We start from the raw sequence: 24,220 nt of genomic DNA on the forward strand, positions 1-24,220 counted from the left end.
TTGTTCTTGATTAAGCTGTACCAGTACTGAACAATCCCTCAAATACATCTTAAAAGTGACAGTCTCCAAAGTGAAATTTTTTGTATTTTCATTCACAAACAAACTGTATTTTTGAAGTGTCCTTAAGACCTTAACATTGGTATTGGTATGTCAATCTCACACAGGTTAGAACGTTTGCTACCCTTGACTTCCCCCCAAACAAACAAAGACAAACTTCTGATTGGTATTCTAAAATGGTCAAGTTTTTTTGGTATAGATCCCAAGAGGAATATAATTATCTAACCCTTGAGTTTATTTGTCACCTGTTTCTATCTATCACATATATTTTTTTTTCAAAAAGGAATTTAGTATCAACAACAAAATGGTAGGGTCAACTGAAATATTTTCAGTGAGAATTTAGAATTTTCATTGGTACTCTGGGATTTTTGGTAAGTATCAAATATTACCTCATCTTAAAGGTAATACAAAGTTTTGGTATGGGGTCGTGAATTTGGTTCAAATGAACATATTGGAAGCATTTGCGATCCTACTATATTCACTGATCGTTGTCGCGGTCGAAATCGACTTTAAAGTTATGAAATTGTAAATAATAAACATTTATGTTGTATAGCTCCCTCTCAAGGTCAAGATATTAATAAAGCTATAAAACAATGTTTTTTGACTAAAATCGACCGATTAGCTATTCCCGTTCGGAAATTATTTACCACAACTACATAATCTGAGATTGTCATGGTCGCAGCTACCATTGTTCGGCCGTTGGAGCTATTTGAAATTCATCAAAATTTACCGGGAGCACCGGTAAATCTTTATATTCAAATTTTCTCGAAAGCAGAAGTGTTTTAGGGGTTAAAATTTCTAGTGCGTTTAATACATTCACAGGGGCATCCAAATATATCAAAATTGTAAAGAATCACTATCCACCCATTTTTCAAAATTTCCCAAAACTTTGTAATACCTTTAATAAAAAATTTCCCCACCTATATTTTTCCTGCAATGACTGCAAATACACCAAAGCTTTGTTTGGGAAGGAGAGAGCGAGAGAGAGAGAGAGAGAGAGAGAGAGAGAGAGAGATGTTGTTTGTCTCCTGGCCTCAGCATATCATTGACCATGGCAAGATGTAGTCATGTATGTGATGTAGATAATGAAATAACTTGACATCAAGTGCTTAGACAGGAGGCCATTCTGACCATTGGTATGAATTAGAGATATGCGTTTATCTTTTATGCAGTATGTCACTTTGAGCTGAATTATGGCCGGCCATCAATGTCAGCTGCTTAGTCCTTGTCCTCCTACCTTAATACACTTCCCTAATGGAGCAAGGTAACATCTAGTCTTCAACTTGGTCTTGTGAACACAGAAAAAAAATATTGATGTACTTCAAAAGAATCATCAGATCTTATAATATTAATTAAATTTATTCTTTAAAATGTATCTTTTCATTCAAAGAATGTTACATGAACATTTTTTTGTCATTTCATATTTTCTTATCCTGTTGGTGGACTGCTCAAGTTTTAAAAAGAAAAGTTTGAACAATCCTGGAAAATACCACTGCCTTGAATCTTTAGTGAACCAAAACTGAACAAAAACTAATAGCGTCAAATAAAAGATAATACACATATATTTCCTTGATAGTTGTATCTTATCTAAAGTTATTCAGCTAAAAGACCTAGTGTAATCTGTTTGTACTTATTTGTATAATGTAAACATTTAATGTAACTAAGAACTAAATTCTTATTTTATCTGATAATTCAAGGAAGTTTCAACAAACAGTAATCAAAAGATATCCTTAATTAAGCCTTAATTTTGCAAAGTATGCTAGATTGGCAAAAGATATGTTCACATAATAAATCCTCAATATTTTAAACATAAGTCCACTAGAAACAACACAAAACGACTGCTCAAAGTTTTGAACTATACAAGTGAACTATGCAGTTAGTGTAACTACAAGCTGCTGAAACTTCAACTAAATTGCATCTGCACAGCACATAACTGGCCCCTGCTGCTCATAGCGTTCCCATTAACAATGAGATCACTCATGGTTTGGGCTTTGACATTGAGTAATGTCTGAACGTTCCTTTGACTACAAGATAACCTCAACGTTTCAAACCACAAGCTAGCTACAGTAATAAGACAAATAGTTAGGATATCTACAAGTTTAACAGTATGACATAATTAATCTAGTTAAATTTATGATTGCATAATCTTGACTAATTAAAAAAAGCCACTTGCTTATCTATTAAATGACTTGCAAATAAAAGAGAATCAAGTATATTTGAACATCAAATAAAGCCATACCTCTGTTACATATTAAGCTTACACTCAATACCTGCTTGACCTTATTCAATTTTACCACAAAGGTTTTGCATTTATAACTAAAGTATTTTCATTAGTCAATTTTAAAGTCACAATCACTTAAGTGAAATATATTCTAAGTAGACATTGCCTCAGAACTCCTGAATTTAACATATAATGTAATTTCTCTGGAAAATGATAAAATAAATTTGACTTGTTAGAGAAAAGGTATACAGATATTTAATGGTTATAAAAAAGTAACATTATTCCATGGTGTGAAAAATTCAGTATTTATTTATTCAGGCAAAGCTAATTAAATAGAACCAATTATGTTGGGGAAAACAGCCCCAAAATATGCCATAAAGAGTAAGTAACTTTAAAAGTAGAAAAGATCTTGTTTTTTTGTGTGTTTTTCATGATGGATATCATAAATGTATGTTCCCATGGCCATGAACCAATGACCTGGGATGGTATTCTGAAAATTGCTATCTTTTAAGTTAATAAAAAGATGTTGTCATGACAAATCTAAATTAGGACAAGTCATTGGTTTATTCTTCACAAAGCTTGCAGCGAATGTGTACAGTTCAGAGAGGTATCTGCGCAAGCTCCAGTCTGTGCTTATTCGGTGCAATTTTCACTAACATAAAAGATGATATAGTTTTCAGAATATGGCCCCTGAATTTATCAAGTAGTCAATATGCCTTCCTTTCACCTAGTACCTATCACAGGATCCCTGGTTGCACCTCAATGCATGCATCAAATCTTTACAAAAAATAAAGCATAAAGAAAATTCTGTTTAATTTCATTTAATTACTTTCTTTCTCAATGAAATTATGATTTTTAACTGATTATAAAAGAAGAGAAGAATTGCATAACATTCAGTCATAAAGATCAATAAATATTATGTAAAGGAAAACCACTTAAAATTCTTTCAAATTAAATCTTCCTTTGTTATGATGCAGGCTAAATAGTGATGCAATAACTTATTAACAGAACAGCACTGGCTTTCAAGAATTTAATTTGGACATCCAAACTCATTTTGTCAATATTGATAATCCTTTAATCACTTTAACCTAAGATATAAGAGACAGGTGAATAGAAACTGAGTAGGTGGACGTTGGTGGTATGAACAGTATATTACAGATAATTGATTACATTTCCATCCAGACTGAATCATCTGAATAACGAAGTATAACTAGCATGACCTAGTACACTTTATGAGAAGCAATTAAGGGTGACCAATTGTAATAAATAGATGGAGAACTATGACATGACACAGCATAGTAATTCAATGAGAAGTCTTGATGCTATCTGGTGCCATATCTGGGAGTCTATTTCTACAGGAAACAAGGGAACTCTCATAGACATTTGTGACTTGATTGTTAATGAGGAAAAAAATAATTGTTTAGAGGAAATGAATGATTCAGCTCCTTGAATTTCATTTCCTTAGTTAATCTTTTCTTGTGATGTCCTTAATCACTGCTTTGGTATAATTTTAATAAGGCAAAAAAATGGACATAAATGTATTGTTACTTTATAGTTACTAAAAAAAGTGTCCTGGATACCCCACCATCCCTTCCCCCAATCTATACTGTAAACTGATCATGCTGTTCTGACATGATACTTTCAGCAACAAGAATGTAAAGCACTGTAAGGCAATGCATTTTGTATATTTGGCCTTAAGTAGTTTTGGGCCCTGAAGCGTGAAAAAGTGAATTAATTCATAAACAGATTGATGGATGTTTAGATGGGTAAATAGATAGATGATAGCTGCAAAGTTGTAGTATTACAACATAAATGAACTATGCAAATACATGCACTCCTGGATGGATGAATAATGTATTGGTGTATGGAATTAGATCATACTAGTAAATCACAAAACAGGTCAAATTCTCATTGTGTATCAATCCTTCAATTCTTCCGGTCAATTAAAGTGCCACTTAATCCACCAACATAGGCACGAATCACTAATTACCTAATTTTTTGCCCCATGCAGGTACAGAAATAATTTCAGCAGAGAATATTTTACTTTTCTGTCTCAAATCCAAGAAGTGTTTCAAGGATGTGAACAAGCTTGAGGCGATCAGGTTGTTGATTATGCCCACCTACCCACTTAAGTGACTCAAACCACTCACTTTGCCCCACCTCCCTCCCTCCCTCCCTCCCTCCCTCCCTCTAATGTCACCTGGTTCACACATGTAAGGTGCATTTCATGTACCCCTTGGGTAGCAATGCCTTTGTTTCCGACCCAGAGCTCTAGATTTGAACTACATATTCTTTTCTATTTCCAGCCAAATCACTCTGAAAAAGTCACCAAGAGGCCAATTCTTTCTTTCTTTCTTTGATTGTGTACAACTGTACGTGCTTGGGCAAAGCAGACATAAAACATTTCACACATGAGTATTGGGTTACATATACCTCTCAGAAAATAACCTAAAAACTTAACCAGATTTGATTTGAAACTGCATTCTCCATCATTAAAACTTGATGTTCTGTAAAACATATCCATGTGAAGATACAAACATGACTATGGGAAAACTTTATTTAAATTATCTGTTTCATAGACAATTAACAAAACAATTGATCTTTTTTAAAACATTTTAAATCTGCAGAACAAGGGATTCTTGTATCTATTTAGCAAGATAGACCAAGGTTCAAATAATTCTAACAAAAGGGAAATTCATAATTATTCACTATAAACCAATATCATGGCTACAATTTCGTAGTTATTTCAAAATCCCAATAGCTGAAATCATCCAGTACTTCTCAATTCATTTTTTATGCAGGTATGGATTACTACAATATCAAGAAGATCCAACCAAAATATTTAGAGGAATGCTAAATACGTTCTGTTTTCCACCCTCACAGACATCTCAAAGTCATTTTGTCACCATAAAATACCACATTATCCCTGATTTCTTTATTGGTATTGGAGATACATAAATAACTCATTTCATGTGCCAGGTCACAAGTTGGGGTTGCACATAAAACACCCAACACCCTAAACCTGTGGATCATTTGGGTGACCTGGCATCAATCTTTAAAGCTATGAATCTCATGTGCAAACAGGTAGGGTGTGTCAACAACATGAACCAGAGCTTTCTAATATTCGCTGGTTCAAAACCATGAATGCATGGGAATGGAGATTCTGATCATCCATGATAGGAAATGAGAGAGTTATGGATTAAGTTTGGTTTGAAATAGAGGCTGCACAAAATGATGATCTACCATGACAATAGGATGAAAGTAGAGCAACTAAAAATAATACTCTGGCTTCTTTCATTTGGAGGATGGGCAGTGGCAAAATAAAAGGGAAAGGTTGAAATGATTTAGCAAAGGCTCTCAAAATGTTCTGTAAAATGGAATGGAACTACCTGAGAAATTGAAAGTCCATAATCCTCTATTGCTTAAGTTCAGGTATTTTATGAAAGTCTCACCTTTCATAACATGCAACAGAAGGCTCATTTACACAGCCAAAAAAGCATTTTTCAAAACCACCATTTTTTCAGACTTCCATTACACTACTGGAAAAACCCATACAAAAACGTTGGTGCTTGCCCATTCTGTTTTTTGATGAGTATAGTGCGGATGCGCTGCTTGTCACTGCTCTGCATTCAATTGCACAGAAGCAGGAAAGTTACGTGGTATTTTGAGAGCGAGCATTTACACTGTAAAAATCAGGAATTTCTGCCAGCTTTAAAAAAAATCACACTCCGGCAGAGGTGTAATTGCCTAGCAACTTTTGACAAAACACTGGAAATAATAATAGCTCGTTCTTATATAGCGCTTTTCAGGACCGGAGGCCCTCAAAAAGCGCTTTACAGATAAGTATATTATTACCCCGGTCATTGGATTCAGGCTTACCCGCACACAATGTTTGCACTTTCTCCACTCCCTGGGGAGCATTCCAGCCAGGCGTCATATTTACATGCGCACACTTGCTAATCTAACCACATTAGCTTTCGCATCCTACCGGGTACCCATTTAACACCTGGGTGGAGAGTGGCAAATGTAGATCAATGTCTTGCCAAAGGACATTAGTGCTGCGGCGGGACTTGAACCACGGACCTTGTGATCCACAGTCCGGCGACTTATCCACTCGTCCACAACACCTCTACACGTGAGAAGTATTGACGAAATTTGCTTGCAATGTAAATGCAGCTAGTTTGTATTTCTTGATAATATCCCCAACATTCAATTCATCTCAAAAATGTAAACCACATTCCCCAAGGGCTAGGTGAATTTGATTCTTATGTGAATCAAATCTTCAATCAGAAATGGACTGCAAGAAAATACAATTTCCCTGGGGTCAAACATTTAGGGGGACAACAAGCTCCTTGCAGGGAGTCCCCCTTTTGCTTCCATCACTCAAAGATATGACCACCCTACGAACCCCATTCAGAAATAAACAAGTACATTAACTTATTGAATTTGACCTACTTGCCCTCAAAAATATCCATTAGAATGGAGGTGTTACCTACTCAAAAGGCTATGTTCTTTGAAGTGCTTTGGAATCTTTTTATCAACAATATGTAGCATTATTAGATTATTCCTACTACCAATGCTTCAGCTAACTAGCCTAAGGGTAGATCATGAATTTACAATAGCATTCTACAGAATAAAATTCCAAAACACAACACATGTATAGCAAGTGAAAGTACCTGTATCATGCTATATTTTGGCCCTCACTTCTCATTTTAAAAGAGGACTTAGATCGTTTTTATTTTTTTACAGTAATCAATAACTATGGATTTCCAAATATTAATATTGACTAAGGGTAGGTAACAATTTATCCCTGATTGCATGAATATGTTGCACCATCTTACTGGTATTTTATAAAGTTCCAAATATTTAGAATTCAAGTGGCTTTATATAGGTCATGATTACCTAAATATACTCACTCAAGATAGCATTCAAGGGATATATCCCCATTTAGGATTGAATTCCATTTTGCCATCAGAGAACTAATACAATCATTCAGTTTCTTCAACAAAAATATAATATTACAGAAATATCCAGCTAGGTAATTTGTTGCTTTCACAGGTGGCTTCCGTGGGAGTAAATTGGGCCCATAATCCTCAATTTTGGGTCTGATATTGATTATAGCAGCTGTTAATGGTTTGGTAATGCCTTAGGGTAAGGAGTACAAATTAAGTTCACCTTCCTCCATTAGAGCTGGATTGGAGGGTTAAGATGGAGGGGTAAGATGGAGGGGTAAGACGAAGAGGCCAAGTATAGCACCCATGGGAGTGGTGTGAATCTACCAGGTTGTAAGTACTGTCAAACCAAAGATTCTTCATAGATATATGTATTTGTCTGATGAGAAGCAGAAGGGTGCAGTTTCATTAATGCTCTTTTGTCTCTTGGGAGACCTTTTGTGAAAGTTGTTTTATCCCTATTACAATTGTTCTGTATACTTCAACCTTGGTGAGTGCCTAGAAGAGTGTATAACTACATCAAGCATTTGTTCAGTAAAAGATATGATTTTTTTTCAAATTAATAATGCTACCTTTTGGTTTATGAAAGCCCTGTTGATACTATGAATGAGCACCATGAACACAACCTGCAGTTTGCAACATATCACTAACTTCTTTATCCTAGTTTTTTTCTATAAGATTAACAAGCAAGAATTATCATTTTCCTGCTATTCTTTTAGCACTCTATCATTTTCTTTATTTAAACACAAAGACAACTGATGATACTCATGAACTTTGAAATACCTCTGATGCTCACAACTTGTAACATAACATCACATACCTGGCCCCACTCCCCCCCCCCCCCTTTAAAAAAAATATTTGTAAACTTTTAAACATAAAGATAAATGGAAAATATTCAGGCATTACCATTCATACACATAAAATATATCATATTAGTTTATTGCCTTATTCAAAATGAGAGGGGAACAATAATAATCGATTCTAATATACAAGACAACAAAAATTAATTAAATAAACTAAAAAGAAAAAACAAGTATGCCTATATCACATACTGAATCAACAACATATTATTTCATAGACAAATTCTCTACATAATATGCATTTCCCTTTCATTATCAAAGGAAAACAAAGTTAGGAAAAGGTGGGAAAGATTGGTATCATATCACCTTCTTTTTCCTCAGTGTGCCTGAGGTGTCTGTATCAGAGCCCTCCACAAAATGCAATTAAAATGAAAATAATCCCATCTTCCAATGAAAAAAAAGAAAGAAAAATGTCTCCTAGCTAGTTCAGGGTTATTGACCTCAACATATGACTTCCAGCACGTGCTTGAACTCAACATGACTCAAATACAAAGGTCACTGACAGAGAACCAATTGCTTGAATTACATCCCTAATAAGCAAGACATGATCAACACTGGTATGAATAATTGTGTTTTCTTCTTGTTTTCACCTTCTTCCTTCTTTTTTCAGTTCCCAAATTTTATTATGAGATGTATTTTATTAAATTATTTGCAATTGAAATTGATGAAATGAATGTATTCAATCCTCAAACTCATACTAACAAAGTAATGAGGCATCAGATCAACTTGGTGTAGACTCTATTACAAGAACTTTGACCTCATTCAACTTGTCTTGTCGTCAAATTTTTATCTCTCTAACAATTTACCAATAGCAATGAACACAAGTATCTAGGTAGAACAATCTTTGATGTTATCCAAGAAATATCACACAAAGCAAAATTTGTAACTTTTATTTTTCCTTTTAGAACAAATTTTACTTGTAAGAAAAGATGTTCCCCCAGTGCAGTTTAGTTTAAAGGCAAAGACCAGTATTGGAAACACCCCAATTTCAAAAAATAAAATGGAAGCTTTTATTACCAATCATGTGAAAGAATATGTTTTGAATAATACATGATAACAATGTTGACGGGAAACCGCCTACTAATTGATATATTTGGTAAATTAGTATATCTCTTTCCTGTTGAGAAATACAAATGCACGTGTCGCGCACGTGTGTGTAGTCCCATATACATCTTTCTGTGTACAGTGCTTCTAACATTATGAAGACTTGACCAAATTTCTTATCATTTTGATGATTCCAGAACCTTGCAGTACATCTATGCTAGATGATCAACCTTTTCTGATCGATTTCATGTTTCTTTCACAATGCAATCGCATGACCATAACTGGTCTTTAGCTTTAAAGACATAATGACCTTGCAAATGTCTGGTTGATATGACACTCAGAGTCATAAGCTAAATAAAGAAATCAAAATTTGCATGCCCTCTTAAATTGCTGTCAAACAGTGAAGTGTCAACTTCAGGCCAAACCTCTGAGATGTGGTCCTAACTTCTTCTAAGAATGTTTCTCCCATAGACCTTCATCCTTCAAACCTGTATAAACTGCATATTACCGAGTCACCCACTTCACATTAATATTTAGATTTTTCCAGTGGATATATGGACTAAAAATACATACAGCATAAAAATAAAGCCTCAATAAAAACATAACAAAAGTATGTATTAAGCTTAGAATGTACAATAATTTAACTTCAGCTTCTTTTTCTGCCACCCCCCCCCCCCTCTTTCTCTCTCTCTCTCTCTCTCTCTCTCTCTCTTTCTCTCTCTCTCTCGCTCGCCCTCTCTTTTTCCTCGCTGGCTCTTTTTCCCCCTCCCTCTGAATTGCTCTATAGCTCAAAATGATAAAATTATCATTCACAAAGTACCTTACAAACTTACTGCATCTAATAATTCATAACGAATTATACAAGTAACCTATTCCACAGGTGTGAGCAATGCTTATTGTAATTGTGTGTGTTTACCCTGATTAGCAATTAGCACAGAATTGGAAGGAATAAATTGGTTGTCAAACCTCTGGGAGATGTTTAAGTTCTCCATGATATTCACCTAAAGAACCCTGTGAGTAAATATGTAGCTGACATATATTGGAGTCAATCTTGGACAATGTTGACATTCAGCATGTTTGCAAACAAGCAATTCATTACAGGCTAGCTGTAACAAGAGACAGTTGCACAACTTGAACTTTGGAACATATGCAGCATTTAGCCATGTCTAGAATCTAGTTCATTCACATTGCTGCATGAGCATTAAAGCAGGCAACATAAGATGTATATTAATTCTTGTGTGACAGAAGTATTATTTGCTTTTCCTACTAGAGTAAACTGATTATAAAAATCAAGACTTTGCCTAGAAATTGGCTGTCAAACACATTGGAATGGCCTCTCAGGTATCAAAGGGGAAGATCACCCTAATATTTAGTTGGTTTTAATAGAAGTAGAAAAATGAGAGAAACAGATGAGTAAAAGTTTGGTGTAGAAACCATGTGGAATGATAATATCAAGGGGATACGTTTTATAGAATATTTTGTTTAGAGAAAAGAGAAATACAAAATGGAAGAGGACCTTGCAAGATACGTGATAGTGTTACCAATTTATGTTTGATTGATTAAAAGGATTTTGCTCAATCTTCACTGATCTGTTTACCCAATTTGTCTGCTTCTTTTTAAACCAATTTTAGATCAGGGTGGATTTTCCCTTTAATCTTTTCATTTTACCTTCTTCTATCAACTTTTGCAAACATCATGAGCCCTCAATCTGCCACCTGAACCAATCTTTCTCTTTGAAGTCGTATTTCACACCTACGTGTATGTGCTCAAATATTTATCCCCTCTCCTAGACATACATTTGCTCTCCTTTTTATATCAACAAGTGAATGACTACAGTAACAATGAACCCATGGCAGTAAACATGAATGGAATGTTTTACATCAAGTAATAATGTGCAAGATCAATAAATCACACAAACTAATTGTGATACAAGGAAGAACGTGCTTTGTGGAATTGAAATGTTGTTAGTAATCTTATTCAACACCCAACTTGTCAGTTTCTTGCATCCAAACTATTTCATGCCGCTTGGAACATATTCAGATCATTTCATTCTCAAGGCTTAGGGTCTCTAAACAAGAAATGCTCTTTCAAATTATTAGCACAAACTTCACTGACTTAACTGCTTATCCTGTCAAGTATTGAATTCCAGTTTTTCTTTGATAAATTACTGTACTAAAAGTTTGTTTTTTCCATTCTTGCTGATAAAGTGCCCTCTGTCAAACTAAAAAAAAGAACCACCTGCCAAAAAAATACATGAATTACTTGTGTTACCATAAATAACAAATGCAAAATTTTCAGTTTTCAAAAATTGAAAGACAAGGTAACCTTGAGCAAAGAGATATCAGCCCCCTCCCAGCTTAGACAAAAAAAATGGAATTGTCATGGTCTAAAACACTCTACCTGAATCACAAAGAGCCAATCAAGTCACATAATGCTGTATTATCTGAAAAGGGGCCTTTACATTCATTCAGTAATCTGAGTCTACTTCCTAAAGGTAGGATGGTATATCAGACTTTCAACCAAAACTGGGTTAACCTAATCAGGAATTTTCTGGTACAGCAAATATCTAAATCCATCTATTTCATTCAATGATCTGATGCCACATCAACTACGCCACACCTTAGATCTGAAAGGAGAAATCATCCTCTTTAACCGGGGTAACCAGGGAGGCCTATCAATCAATCCTTTCCTTTTTTTTCTGTTCAAAACCACCAGCACATCACAATGGATTATCTGGAGAGCAGACAATCCCTCTTAATTGGGTGTTTTACTGAGAAGTTGATATTGGTCTTCATTACTTTCTTAAAGGTTTGGATTTAATGCTTTTAATGAACAGATATTTCACTTTGGGTCATGTCTAGCTGACAGAGGGGTGGGGATGAGAGTGGAGGGGAGGGGGTTAGGGAGGGGGTTAGGGAGGGGGTTGGGGAGGGCATTAAAGTAGTTTAGTCATGTTGCTTTTTTTTAGGGGGAGGGGTGAATGTCAAAGGATTCTGAACACTACATATTTTGCATTTCATTGTCATGCTTCTTGTTGTATGTGCACCTGTGTGTGTGGTGTGTGTCAATTTCTTTTGAAGACCAAGTTTTGGAAGATATTTTTCAAAAGTATCATATTCACATATCATACAAAGAAACATAAATAAATTCAGAAACTATTTCCCTGATATTTTCTCTGTTGTATCAACCTTATTATCTGATATCTTGTGAAGTGTCTGGTCCTGCATAAAGGGATTGTTGTTGTTTGTTGTTGTTTGGTATTATCGGCGTTTCATTCTTTTTTAGAATATTTACGCCTTTCACTTTATTTCTTTCTTTTTTTCTTCTATATTTTGGTACTATTTGTAAATTCATACTCATCTCTTTTTTTTTTTTGGATAATATAATCTCAGATCTACTGGTCCATGAAAACCCCTCACCGCAATTGGCACCTTCCTGCCAGACCGGCGCGGTACATTGCGCAATCTTCTCGGCCATCATTGGCCTAGGCAACTCTGGTGCCGGTGAGAGGATTCTGGGGTAGATCTCCAGAGTCTCTTGTTTGGGGTTTACCGTCCTCAATCCGTCTTTACTCTTTCTTACCTTTTCTCTTCTAGTATTTTTCCATTTTGTAAAACCTTATTTTTCTATCAAAGTAGGTATCAATATCTTAGGGCATTTGGTTGTCGTGCGATATGTGCAAAAAAAAAAAAAAAAAAAAAAAAAAAAAAAAATTAGGAACACTCAAAACGCCTCGTTCTACGAACGAAGCGGATCAGTGCTCTCTGGGTCGCACTTTCTGTTGATTTTAGGAGTTTCATAATTTCGTTTGGGCTCGTTATATCACTTTCCATTATCAGCATTGCTCTTTCTATTGTATATGTTGGACATTCCATCAGATAGTGTGTTATTGTTTCAGGGGTGTTACAGTATTTACAATTTTTGTTGGCTTGGCCAGGTTGGGTTGTTTGGGATACCCATACTTTTGAGGGGTCTGCGTTTAGTCCTATGTTGCAAAGTCTGAGCCTACGAATTATGACTTCGCAGTCTCTAAAAAGGGTGCTCTCAAAGTTATGTTGAATTGTTGGTTTGAAAGGTCTTACGTTTGTTTTATTGTAATTTTGCCATGTTTCTTCCCAACTCTTGTATAGTTCTATTTTCAATACTGCTTTCATTTCAGACAAACATAGCTTGTTATTTATTTGTATTTCTTCAGTTAGCGCTTGTTTTGCGAGAAGGTCCGCTATTTCGTTTCCCTGTATTCCACAGTGAGAGGGGATCCATTCTATTGTGCCAGACATCCAATATTTAGACCAAATAACATACAAATATTAATTTAAATAAAGTATGTTAACCCAGTAGGTAAACTCAGGATGAGACCCATAGGAAATGTATGTTACATGAAAATCAAATCCTATCCAGCCAGATGATGTCAGTTCTGGCACAAGGAAGTATTTGAACATCAAAACTATCACAGTTGCGTTAATTCAAAGAGTCACATCTTTTTTTATCTTCGGATGAGCACTCAAGGTTTCAGAAGTGGCCAAACAATTAGATCAATGGACGCATAAATAAATGGCAAATACCTGTGCTAAATGCTAAACTCTATTGACATCTAGGCCTCACCTTAAACTGGTATTTATATCTCTCACTCAATTGGGGGTTTACATACCACAACATTTCTTCATTCTTCTCTTCCCTTCTTCACAATATTTGCTCTTTCTTTAGTATTGAATGGATATTTTGGTAGCATGTTTACATTCTGACAAAAGCAGCAAAAGAGGAATTTCATCAAAAGAAATAAATTCTTTTGCATTGGTTGGTGAAATTATTTTGGAAGATATTAAGGCTTTATTGAAAAAGGTCTGGTTTCCCAGGGGTGCTTTCATGCTCAGCAGAATTTCATCTTCAAAGCTCTTCCATATCATTTTGACAGGTAAATGAATCAAAGGATAAAGGCTGATGCCAAACTTATTTTGAACATTATGAAAGTAGAATTCAGAATGTTTAAAAGAACTTCTGAAGATTTTCAAAAATGTTTAGTTACAAAAGTAGTTCAAATGGCCAGAATGTACAAAATTACAAGCCTGAAAGATTTAGAAAATGAACACTTTCTAATTGTTTGTGCCACATTCTTCAGCAAAGTGATTTACTTATTGAGTGAGAATGATATATTCTGTCATTTCCTGAAACACAACATCACCTTTAAAGGCTGTTAACAAACTCATTGAAAATAATGATGAAACTGGTCTCTGTAGAAAAGTGCATTGGTGTTGCTCACCAATTTTTTAGCTAATTATCATTTTCGTCAGATCCGATACCATTCTACATAGAACAACTTCACAGCTATAGTTATCACCTTTGTGATCATTATCAGTGGTATATGGCCATTCCTTTAAAGTACATCATTTTAAAGTCAACTGTACAAGGAACAAAGAGATGTAACATACCTGCAATGCCTGGCTGGATGTAAAGATGACAACACACATCAAAGAAAGCCACTGCACCTGTCTGTAGGCCATTGTATGCCTGTTGATAGGTACATAAGAAACAAAGAGTAAATAGAAAATACTTTTAATCCTAAGTCACATATACTGTTATAATTAAACCACCTTAAAAATAATGCAGCAAAATAAAACAATATAAATGTAGGCCTATATGAAGGGTGAATGGGGATAAGAAGTGTAGAGGTATACAACTAATGCTCCTATACTTTATTGCTTATCTGTTGGTTATAAGATAGAGAAACGTCAAGTGCGTGACCTTGGTATAAATGTTATGTTATTTTGCCACAGTATATTTTCTTTTAGGTTGTTAAAGCACGTGTGAAGACATGGCTTAAGATAAATCCCCCTGCCTATTCTGAAGCAGCATGCATCTAATAGCATTGCACATTAGCTATTCACCATCCACAATATCCAATTCAATGATTAATGATCCCTAACAAGTGTTACATGAAAAGAATTATCATCTCAATGTCATTTTGGTTCTACTTAACAATAAAGATTTAAAGAAGCATGTTACACAAGTGCAGGTGTAAACATAATCAAATGAATGATACATCTGATTGGATGACATAGCAGCTGATAAGAACTGCTGATCTTAGAATAAACATATATCCAATTATCCATTCAAAGAGAAAAACACATACAGTTTTTTTTCGAACGAAGAAGGGAAGTTTTTGGAGAGAAGGGGTAGCATACCATTTGGAAAATAGACACTCTAAACCTTCTTAAAATGATTTAGTAAAAGCATAAAACAAAATTCGTAGAAAAGGGTGCCTCAACCAGATAGTCATTTCGCCCCGATGTCGGGGGGGGGGGGGGGTGGATTGGGGTATAATCCGTACAGATGACAATTTATAATTCACAGCTTACTTGATGCTGTCAAAAATATATACAAGGAATGCATTTACATTATGAAATATAGACTTGAAGTGCCATATATATCTTTCAGATATACAGTAAATACCAAAGGAATGTAAGTACTCCAAGAGCTTGAGAAAAGGGTGATCATAAATATTACTTCGTCAATGATAGACATATTTTAGGTTTGGTTCTATTCCGCTGAAAGTCACCTTTTAAAAAGTTTTTTAAACCACCTGCAACTCACTTTTTATTGCATTATAGATCACAAAGCATTTAATTCAACCAGAATGTAAATCCACACAATGAAGCCATACCGCTGGGTTGTGATGCTCACAAAGTTGTCTGAATTATGGTGTTTCTGTGCAAATATTGATCGCAAGCTTCACCTCTAAATCTCACACCTGACTAGTCTACTTTGTGAATCCACCATAAAAAAAGATACACACAAATGATGAACATGATGCAAGTATGTTAATCAGAGTAAAAATAAATACATGGATATTTCAAAAGTGAATATCAATCAATCACTATCTCAATGGTTATATTGTATTTCACAATTTTTTCCCATAAGTTTCACACATTCCTTCCTAAGAAGGGGAATGAGAAGAAAAAAAAGATTTATTGATAGAAAGTAAAATCTGCCACAGGTCCTATATCTCTGGGAGTCAGATGGGTGTTAACTACATGCCATTCTAACTCTGAACAGACAAAGTGATCTTCAAACAGAAATGCAGCACATATAAGGTAGTTTCAGATTCTGGTAATGATTAAGAAAAAATTCTTAAAGAATCAAAGAAATGTTACACTGAATGTTCAAATGTACAAATAAGGGATACCTGCAAGAAGATTCCACTAGAAAACGCATTTAACTGTCAAGTTCATAATTTCAAAAATGTCAGGCAAGTTGTATTAGACACAGATGCATGACACATGGTCTCATATGGGCAAATGTGAGATGTGCATTTGAGTAGAAGTCATTTCTAGTAAATGTTCATAACTTAGTTTATATTTTGCTGGTCTAGCCAACTCACCTACCTCATGTAAAACAATGCAGATTTACTACGAAGTCTCTAAGCATCTCTAGAAATTGAATGCCATTACCAGAATTCAAGATAAGCTTTAACATGGGTAGCAAGATGGAAATATGAATGATACAAATAATAAAACTGTACGACTGTAGCAGGTATTGTATGGTCTGCTATAGCATTAGATTACTTGGATTGGCTATGACTTATATGTAAATTTGAAATGACAATTATTTTTATTTAAAAATTTCAATTTTCAATTGTAATGGGTCATGACTGTTTTTGAGGGGGATGTTATACTCTTATAATCACCAGTTTTATTTTTGCATCACAATGTAGAAAGTGTGTGTAAACTTTAAAAAAATAGAAATATGATAGTATAATGCCAATCTGGCAACCTCACTTCCAGTGTTATCACGATCTTTCAAAAGGAGTGGACAACTCTAGGCCTGTCTCCACTATCTCGAGATTGCCAAATATCCAGCTATTTGAACTATCCCTATCGCAAAGTAGCAATTAGCGGGATATTTGGTCGGGATTGTCATCCCAAGATATCTTGGGATAGTTTGCAAAATATTCCACTATTTGGCAAAATATCCAGCTATTTGTCCTGTGCGTCTTCACCAGACCGAAGACTCGCACTATGCGCCAACGCTGAGCAAAATATCTCGAGCTAATTTCTCAGGTTCGAGTTTCAAGTTTCGAGGTAGAATCTCGAGCTGATGACGACGCGATTTGTAGCTTCTGGATTATTTCCCAAATCAGAAATAGCGGGCTATTTGGCAATCTCTAGATGATGAGGACGCGCCTATTGAGTTTTAACCCCCCAAACCAATCCTCGAAGGGACACGATTGCGAACAATGAAAGGGAAGGAGAGGGAGACGGGAATCCCAATGGGAAAGAAGTAGTGGAATCAATGCCTCTTGAGAGAGAGAGAGAGAGAGAGAGAGAGAGAGAGAGAGAAGAGAGAGAGAGAGAGAGAGAGAGAGAGAGAAAGAGAGAGAGAGAGAGCGAGTGAGTTAATAAGCTAGGAGGTAGAAGGGCATCATTTCATTTTGATATATGTGAGATGAAACCAAGTCTTTCAAATGGAAACAAGACTGAGATTGCAGGAAGGTCACATTTTGGTCCAGATACCCCAATGGCAATTCCGAACAGAAAATAAATTGAAACTATTTCAAGCTAAAAGCTTCCATTCTTCAATACAAAACATTTATAACAGAAAAAAAGGTTGTTTGTTCTATTCATATGCAATGTAGGGGTGCAGTTGTGTACTCAAAAGTGTGCAGTACATATTTCTGTTTCTTTACAAACTTAGAAGCCTTACGGCACAAGTTTGAATGAAAGAGTGTATGCAGGAAAATATTTGTTAGTAGGAGGGAACATTGGACATATGAAATGACTTAATTGCAGGGCAGTATCAATAAGTCATCCTAATAAAGGTAATAAATTGCCCAGCTGTTGTTAAATCTTTTGTAAATGTAGCAATTTATGGGTTTGATGACCTCTGCAAAAAGCTAAAATAGCCACAATTTTTGGTCTGAATGCAATATATAATAATCATTTGGCATTTACAGGTTTGATACAATTTTTCTAAATGCCACAACAATAAAGGCTTTTGTGAGTTCCAAGTTTTGTCTACAAACCATTGCCTGGAGGAGAGATCAGATGAATGATCGATTGCAAACATTTCGGATATTACCAATTTTCTTGATGAATGCTGCTTTTCTCCTCTATTATTGATTAAATCAACATATTAAAAAATAGTTCCTATGTAGTGAAAAGAGCAGACAGCACTGCAATTTGATGTTATACGGAATCAACAATGCTATGATTTAAGAAGGCGGCACTGTAATCTGATGTTAAATGGTAACCTAATAGTAACAATGCTATGGTATCAGATTTAATCCCAATGCATTTTAGATCCATGGTTACCTAAGAATGTAAGATGAAAGGCAAGGATTGTAAACATTTTCATGGCCTGTTTGAGTCTGCACGGTGGCCTCTGGCGTCCTTGGACCATACATAACATTAGTTACCAATATGAAAATTCAGATGGATGGATTATTTTCTCTTCAAAAATATTATAATGTTTAGAGCAGTACTTAAAAACTTTATTGGTTATTCTTCTTATAATAATATGGCTACCTTGGAAGTTTGAATACAGTTCAAGTGAAGGTGGTAGAAGTGTGATTAGAGTTACAATACAAATTAATGTTTTACTATAAATATACTCTAACAGGGGCATTTCTAGTGGGGGTACGAGGGATATTTCTGTGTGCAAATTTTAAGAGGAAAAAATGTGAATACTTGAGGATGTTTGAAATTCTTCTTGGCCAACATGTCTGCATCGTTGGTCCGACACCCCCCCCCCCCCCCATTAAAAATGGTCACAATGAACTTAAATTTAAATATCATAAGAATTAGTTTATAGCAGAATAAATTTAAATTTGCACACTTGCACCAGTAACTGATGTATATTTACAGCTTTTTCATAGTATTGGCTAAGGTGGACCATTAATCTATCAGAGTACAATCTGACTATGGAGAATCCACTGCCTGTGGAGAATGGAAATGGGCATTTCTTACAATTACATGCTTTGTGTTTTATTTCAATAATATCATTTCTACACAGGCTTACACAGTCATAATTGAACCACACATGTATTAATACAGATTCATGTTGACAGCCGATATCCAAGGATGGGTACCAAATCACAATGGTTGTGGATTAACAAACAATGAGACCCAGAAGAAGAAGTCAATAGATTTGATCTGTTCTTGTTCAACAAGGACTAAATCAAGAAAGTCTTGTTACCTAATTCATACCAACACAAATGACTCCATGCTCCACACCGACCCTAGACCGAACTTTTCTGTCTCTTTCGTTCGGGTCCGACCCTACCCAATTCAGAGGCTATAAACGAACGAAAGAGACCAACATTTTCGGTCTACATCGACCCCAGACCGACCAATTATTTTCCATTCGGGGTACTGCGAATTGTTGTCCGGTCTGAGCATCTGATTGTCGGTATCCTTGGAGTGACCGGGTATCAATGAGCTTGAATTCTTAGTCTCAGTGACAGTAGTCGAACCATTAATTCGTCAAAAAATTCGGTCTCATCGATCAAAAAGAGGAAACTTCTTTTAACTTACCAAATGGATTTAGCTCGTCTGGTAAATCAGTTCTCATTCAGTAGAGTAGAAGCTGGCTCCCGAAAATCCAAATCCAAATCAAGCACAATCTTGCTCCTCCTGTTCCGTACTGCCGCTGAGCTCCGAACAGCTGATCGCATACGAAATTCACCAGATAGAACCCCGCTTCTTCAGCACACTTATGTCCGTGTGTAAAGTTGCGTCGGTTCGCTAGTGCAGGACTTTGCATCAGGTGTATTGAGCAAGGTCGGGGAAGGAGTCCCCTTGAAACCACGCCCCCTTTGAAACTTTTTAGCCAATGAGAGAATACGTTTACGGTTAATTGTAATGTGCACTTTGCTGATATAAATTAATGGAGCTAGGCGCTACCACGGGAAGAGGAAAAAAAATCTAAAATCTAGAAGGATGGATGAATAATAGACAACAAAATGCACACATTAGAAGAAGACGATGAATCATTAAAAACTTCGGTTTATTTCAAAAGGAATTCTAGGTTTAAAATGATTTCAAAACTATTAAAGGGACTTGGTAACATTGTTCAGATGAGAGATAGTGGTGCTAAGGTAGTGACTTCAATGCTAGATGTACAATTAAAGATAATCTGAAAATTTGAGTGAAAACGGACTATTATTCACGGTACATTTTGGGAAAAACTGATCTGATCGATTCCTTAATTCTCCCAACTTTATTATTACAATTTTATCACATTTTAGGTGATTGCAAATCTCACAAAGTAATAAAATGGCTGTACATTCCATTCCAGACATTTAAGTGTTGACAGATTTTTTATAGCCTGTTTTATGTATTTTTTTCATGGAAAAACGGTTGAGAAAATTCAAAAATGGTTGGGAGAATTTACTGTTAATCACTGTAAGAGGGTGCCTCACATCGAGGCTTTTAAAGAAAACCATAGATATCTTAATGGTTTGAGAGTTTTTTCAGGATTTTTTGCATGTCAGGGGGTTAGTACAGTAGAAGGAATATAGTAAGTAACATTTTATACAAAAATTAAGCAAATTTTGTCATCAACCTTCAACAATGTTACCAAGTCACTTTAAGTTTTGGACAGGCTTTTTCTGGGCCAGTCGCATGAAATAAGAATTACTAAAGAAAGTTTTATATTTGTCGCCCTCCATTTCAGGTTTCTGTTAGGTCCGTGTTTTTAGCCAGTAACTAATGCCTCTCTAAAATTCAACTGGGACCCAATCCAGCTCTCCGATTGGACTCATCTGAGGCACCAAATAAATACTCTTTAAGGATATCTACAACAAAAAAACACTGTTATAATTATTCAACATTAATTATTTTTTAAACATTATGTCATATTTAGTACGCTCTCAATGGAAATGAAAGAGAATCAATTAATTAATGGACAATGTAACCCTTATATTAAGTTCATTTGTATAAAAGCAGAAAAATAAGAAAAACAAAAGGGCGAAAGTCTGAAAATGTATCTGATCAACAAAAAAAAATGAATTCACTACCCACCCCCTCCCCCCCCCCCCCCCCTTTTCGGCCGGCGCGATTTTCAAATTTTCGGGAGCAAAAAGAAAAAAAGTTGGGCCCCCTCCCCCAAGAAATCCTGGATCCGCGCCTGCTCCCCGGTACGTAACAATAAGAAACTTTAAAACCCCACCCTACCCTCTTTCCTTTCCGCCCACACACCATCAACTTAATTATTCTCATTGCGAAGCTTGAGACTACAGAGAGACAGAGAGAGAGGAAAAAAAAGATGGGGGAGAGAGAGAGAGAGAGGGATGGGAGAGAAAGAAAGAGATAAAGAATGTGTGTGTGTGCGTGTGTGTGTGTGTGTGTGTGTGTGTGTGTGAGAGAGAGAGAGAGAGAGAGAGAGAAATAGTACAAGAGAGAGACAGGGAAGGGGGTCATTCCGCCTGCATCCAGTCTTTCCAGTTCGGCACAAAACCATAAACATTCTGCCTCAACGCCGTTTGGTCAGACATCTTATAACAAGGCACTATTCACGTACAGGTGGATTTACAGTCCTCAAATAACTCGTGCAGAGGCATTTTCAAACGGTCTCAAATGCAAACCGCTCTTTCTAACTAGCACTTTTCTTTGAAAATTAAGGACACAACACTCATTATTTTGTTGAATATTATTGCAACGCCGCCCTTCCCGAGTCATTCAAAACAAAACCCATGCATCTCTTATACAGTTTCCCCACGCATCATTCTATTCACTATCTCTTTCTGTGTCTGTCTGTCTTATTCATACCACGCACACGCACACACACACACACACACGCATACTTGTATAGGCCTTAAAACGCGGACATGTATTTCTTACTGTACAATCGTGGACATCTTTATTCAATGGCGCATGCGGACCAGATGCTAGATTATAGTTACATTTGGTACGACCATTACGAAAACACCAAGAAAGAAACTCTGCGGGCCTTCTGGAGAGATATGTTTTCCACATCCAAACTGTGGACGTACATGTATGCACATACCCTTATAGCCATCATATCCAAATGTGGACCCTGACTCCTAACAAAACACGGACCTAAGAAGACCATACTAACGTGGACACATTTTGAAAATTCAGGCAATTATGCATAATTCAAACGAATGTGACTTAAGTATGCGTTTCGGACGATGATGGAAAACAATAATAGATGTTTATGTGATAATAATAATGAGAAAACAATATAAAAAAATAATTATGAGAAAAAAATTAATAACAATAATAATCATAATACATGTAATAATGTTACTACTAATAATAATGGCAATAGTAACAATAAGGATAATAATAATGGTAATGGTAATAACAATAATAATAATAATAATAATAATAATAATAATAATAATAATAATAATAATAATAATAACATTTATAAGGCGCTTTGTACGGGTGTTTCAAAGCGCACATGTGGTCTGTCTAATCATAATACCGTTAAAAAAATCAATACATAATTAATAATAAACAAACTACTTAATTATAAACTAACTTGGTGTGCACCTCCAACAATATACTACAAAATTAAAATATAGCTGCTTAAATAGGTGGGTCTTGAGAAGGGATTTAAATGATTCAACAGATTGGGCATTTAGGATGTGAGGTGGAAGTTTATTCCAGAGGGTAGGGGCAATGGGGGAGAAGGCAGTCCCCATATCGGGTTTTCGTACGTGGGCCGAGAGTGAATTGTAAGGAGGACGATGAACGGAGGGATAATACATAATAATACATAATAATTACATTAATAGGGCACTTTAACCACGGTGGTATAATCAGTCGCATAGGGGTCCACGGTTGTAGGTTTGTAAAGAATAGGTGTGTACTGCCAAGCCTTAAGTCCACGGTAGCATAGTCTTAAAATACAGGGGTCAACTGTAGCCTAACGGCTAATGTGCAAGGGGTAATAATAGCAGGGCCCTCTAGGATAACAGTTCGACGAACTGAAGAGGCAACCCTGGGTATAAAAACACTATTATTACTATTATTATTATTATTATTATTATTGATATAATAGTCTGTAAATAGAGGTCCACAGTTGCAGGTTTGTAAAGAAGGTGTGTGTACTGCCACTGTCAGGTCTAACGTCCACGGTGACATGGTCTGTAAATAGAGGTCCACTGTTGCAGGTTTGGAAAGAAGAGGTGTGTATTGCCAGGTCTAACGTCCACGGTGACATGGTCTGTAAATAGAGGTCCACTGTTGCAAGTTTGGAAAGAAGAGTTGTGTATTGCCAGGTCTAACGTCCACGGTGACATGGTCTGTAAATAGAGGTCCACTGTTGCAGGTTTGGAAAGAAGAGTTGTGTATTGCCAGGTCTAACGTCCACGGTGACATGGTCTGTAAATAGAGGTCCACTGTTGCAGGTTTGGAAAGAAGAGTTGTGTATTGCCAGGTCTAACGTCCACGGTGACATGGTCTGTAAATAGAGGTCCACTGTTGCAGGTTTGGAAAGAAGAGTTGTGTATGCCCAGGTCTAACGTCCACGGTGACATGGTCTGTAAATAGAGGTCCACTGTTGCAGGTTTGTAAAGAAGAGGTGTGTATTGCCAGGTCTAACGTCCACGGTGACATGGTCTGTAAATAGAGGTCCACTGTTGCAGGTTTGGAAAGAAGAGTTGTGTATTGCCAGGTATAACGTCCACGGTGACATGGTCTGTAAATAGAGGTCCACTGTTGCAGGTTTGGAAAGAAGAGTTGTGTATTGCCAGGTCTAACGTCCACGGTGACATGGTCTGTAAATAGAGGTCCACTGTTGCAGGTTTGTAAAGAAGAGGTGTGTATTGCCAGGTCTAACGTCCACGGTGACATGGTCTGTAAATAGAGGTCCACTGTTGCAGGTTTGGAAAGAAGAGGTGTGTATTGCCAGGTCTAACGTCCACGGTGACATGGTCTGTAAATAGGGTCCACTGTTGCAGGTTTTGTAGGTTTATGCATAATTCATCCGAAAAAAAATTACAAGCAGGAAAGAGGTGGGGGCCGGGGGGGGGGATTTCCAGCTTCATTTGCTCACTTATATAGAATAGAATATACAGGAAGGCCTAAACTCTGATTGAGTATTCACCCCCCCCCCCCCCC

The 24,220-nt window shown here is 36.1% G+C and overlaps 1 protein-coding gene across 4 annotated transcripts in view; it reads right to left on the reverse strand.

Moving 5' to 3' along the window:
* Positions 1–19,859, reverse strand: part of LOC584177 (papilin) — a 111,556-nt gene extending 91,697 nt beyond the window's left edge. For all 4 annotated transcript variants that reach the window (XM_030998546.1, XM_030998547.1, XM_030998545.1 and 1 more), the window contains exons 1-2: positions 19,664–19,859; positions 14,564–14,642 (exon numbers count right to left, since the gene is read on the reverse strand). In XM_030998546.1, the coding sequence (XP_030854406.1) occupies positions 14,564–14,635 (72 nt within the window). In that variant the 5' untranslated portion in view covers positions 14,636–14,642; positions 19,664–19,859. The remainder of the gene's footprint in view (positions 1–14,563; positions 14,643–19,663) is intronic.
* Between the last annotated feature and the right edge of the window lie 4,361 nt (positions 19,860–24,220).

This window comes from Strongylocentrotus purpuratus, unplaced genomic scaffold (assembly GCF_000002235.5).
Source record: "Strongylocentrotus purpuratus isolate Spur 01 unplaced genomic scaffold, Spur_5.0 spur5_scaffold_5, whole genome shotgun sequence".
Classification (NCBI taxonomy): domain Eukaryota; kingdom Metazoa; phylum Echinodermata; class Echinoidea; order Camarodonta; family Strongylocentrotidae; genus Strongylocentrotus; species Strongylocentrotus purpuratus.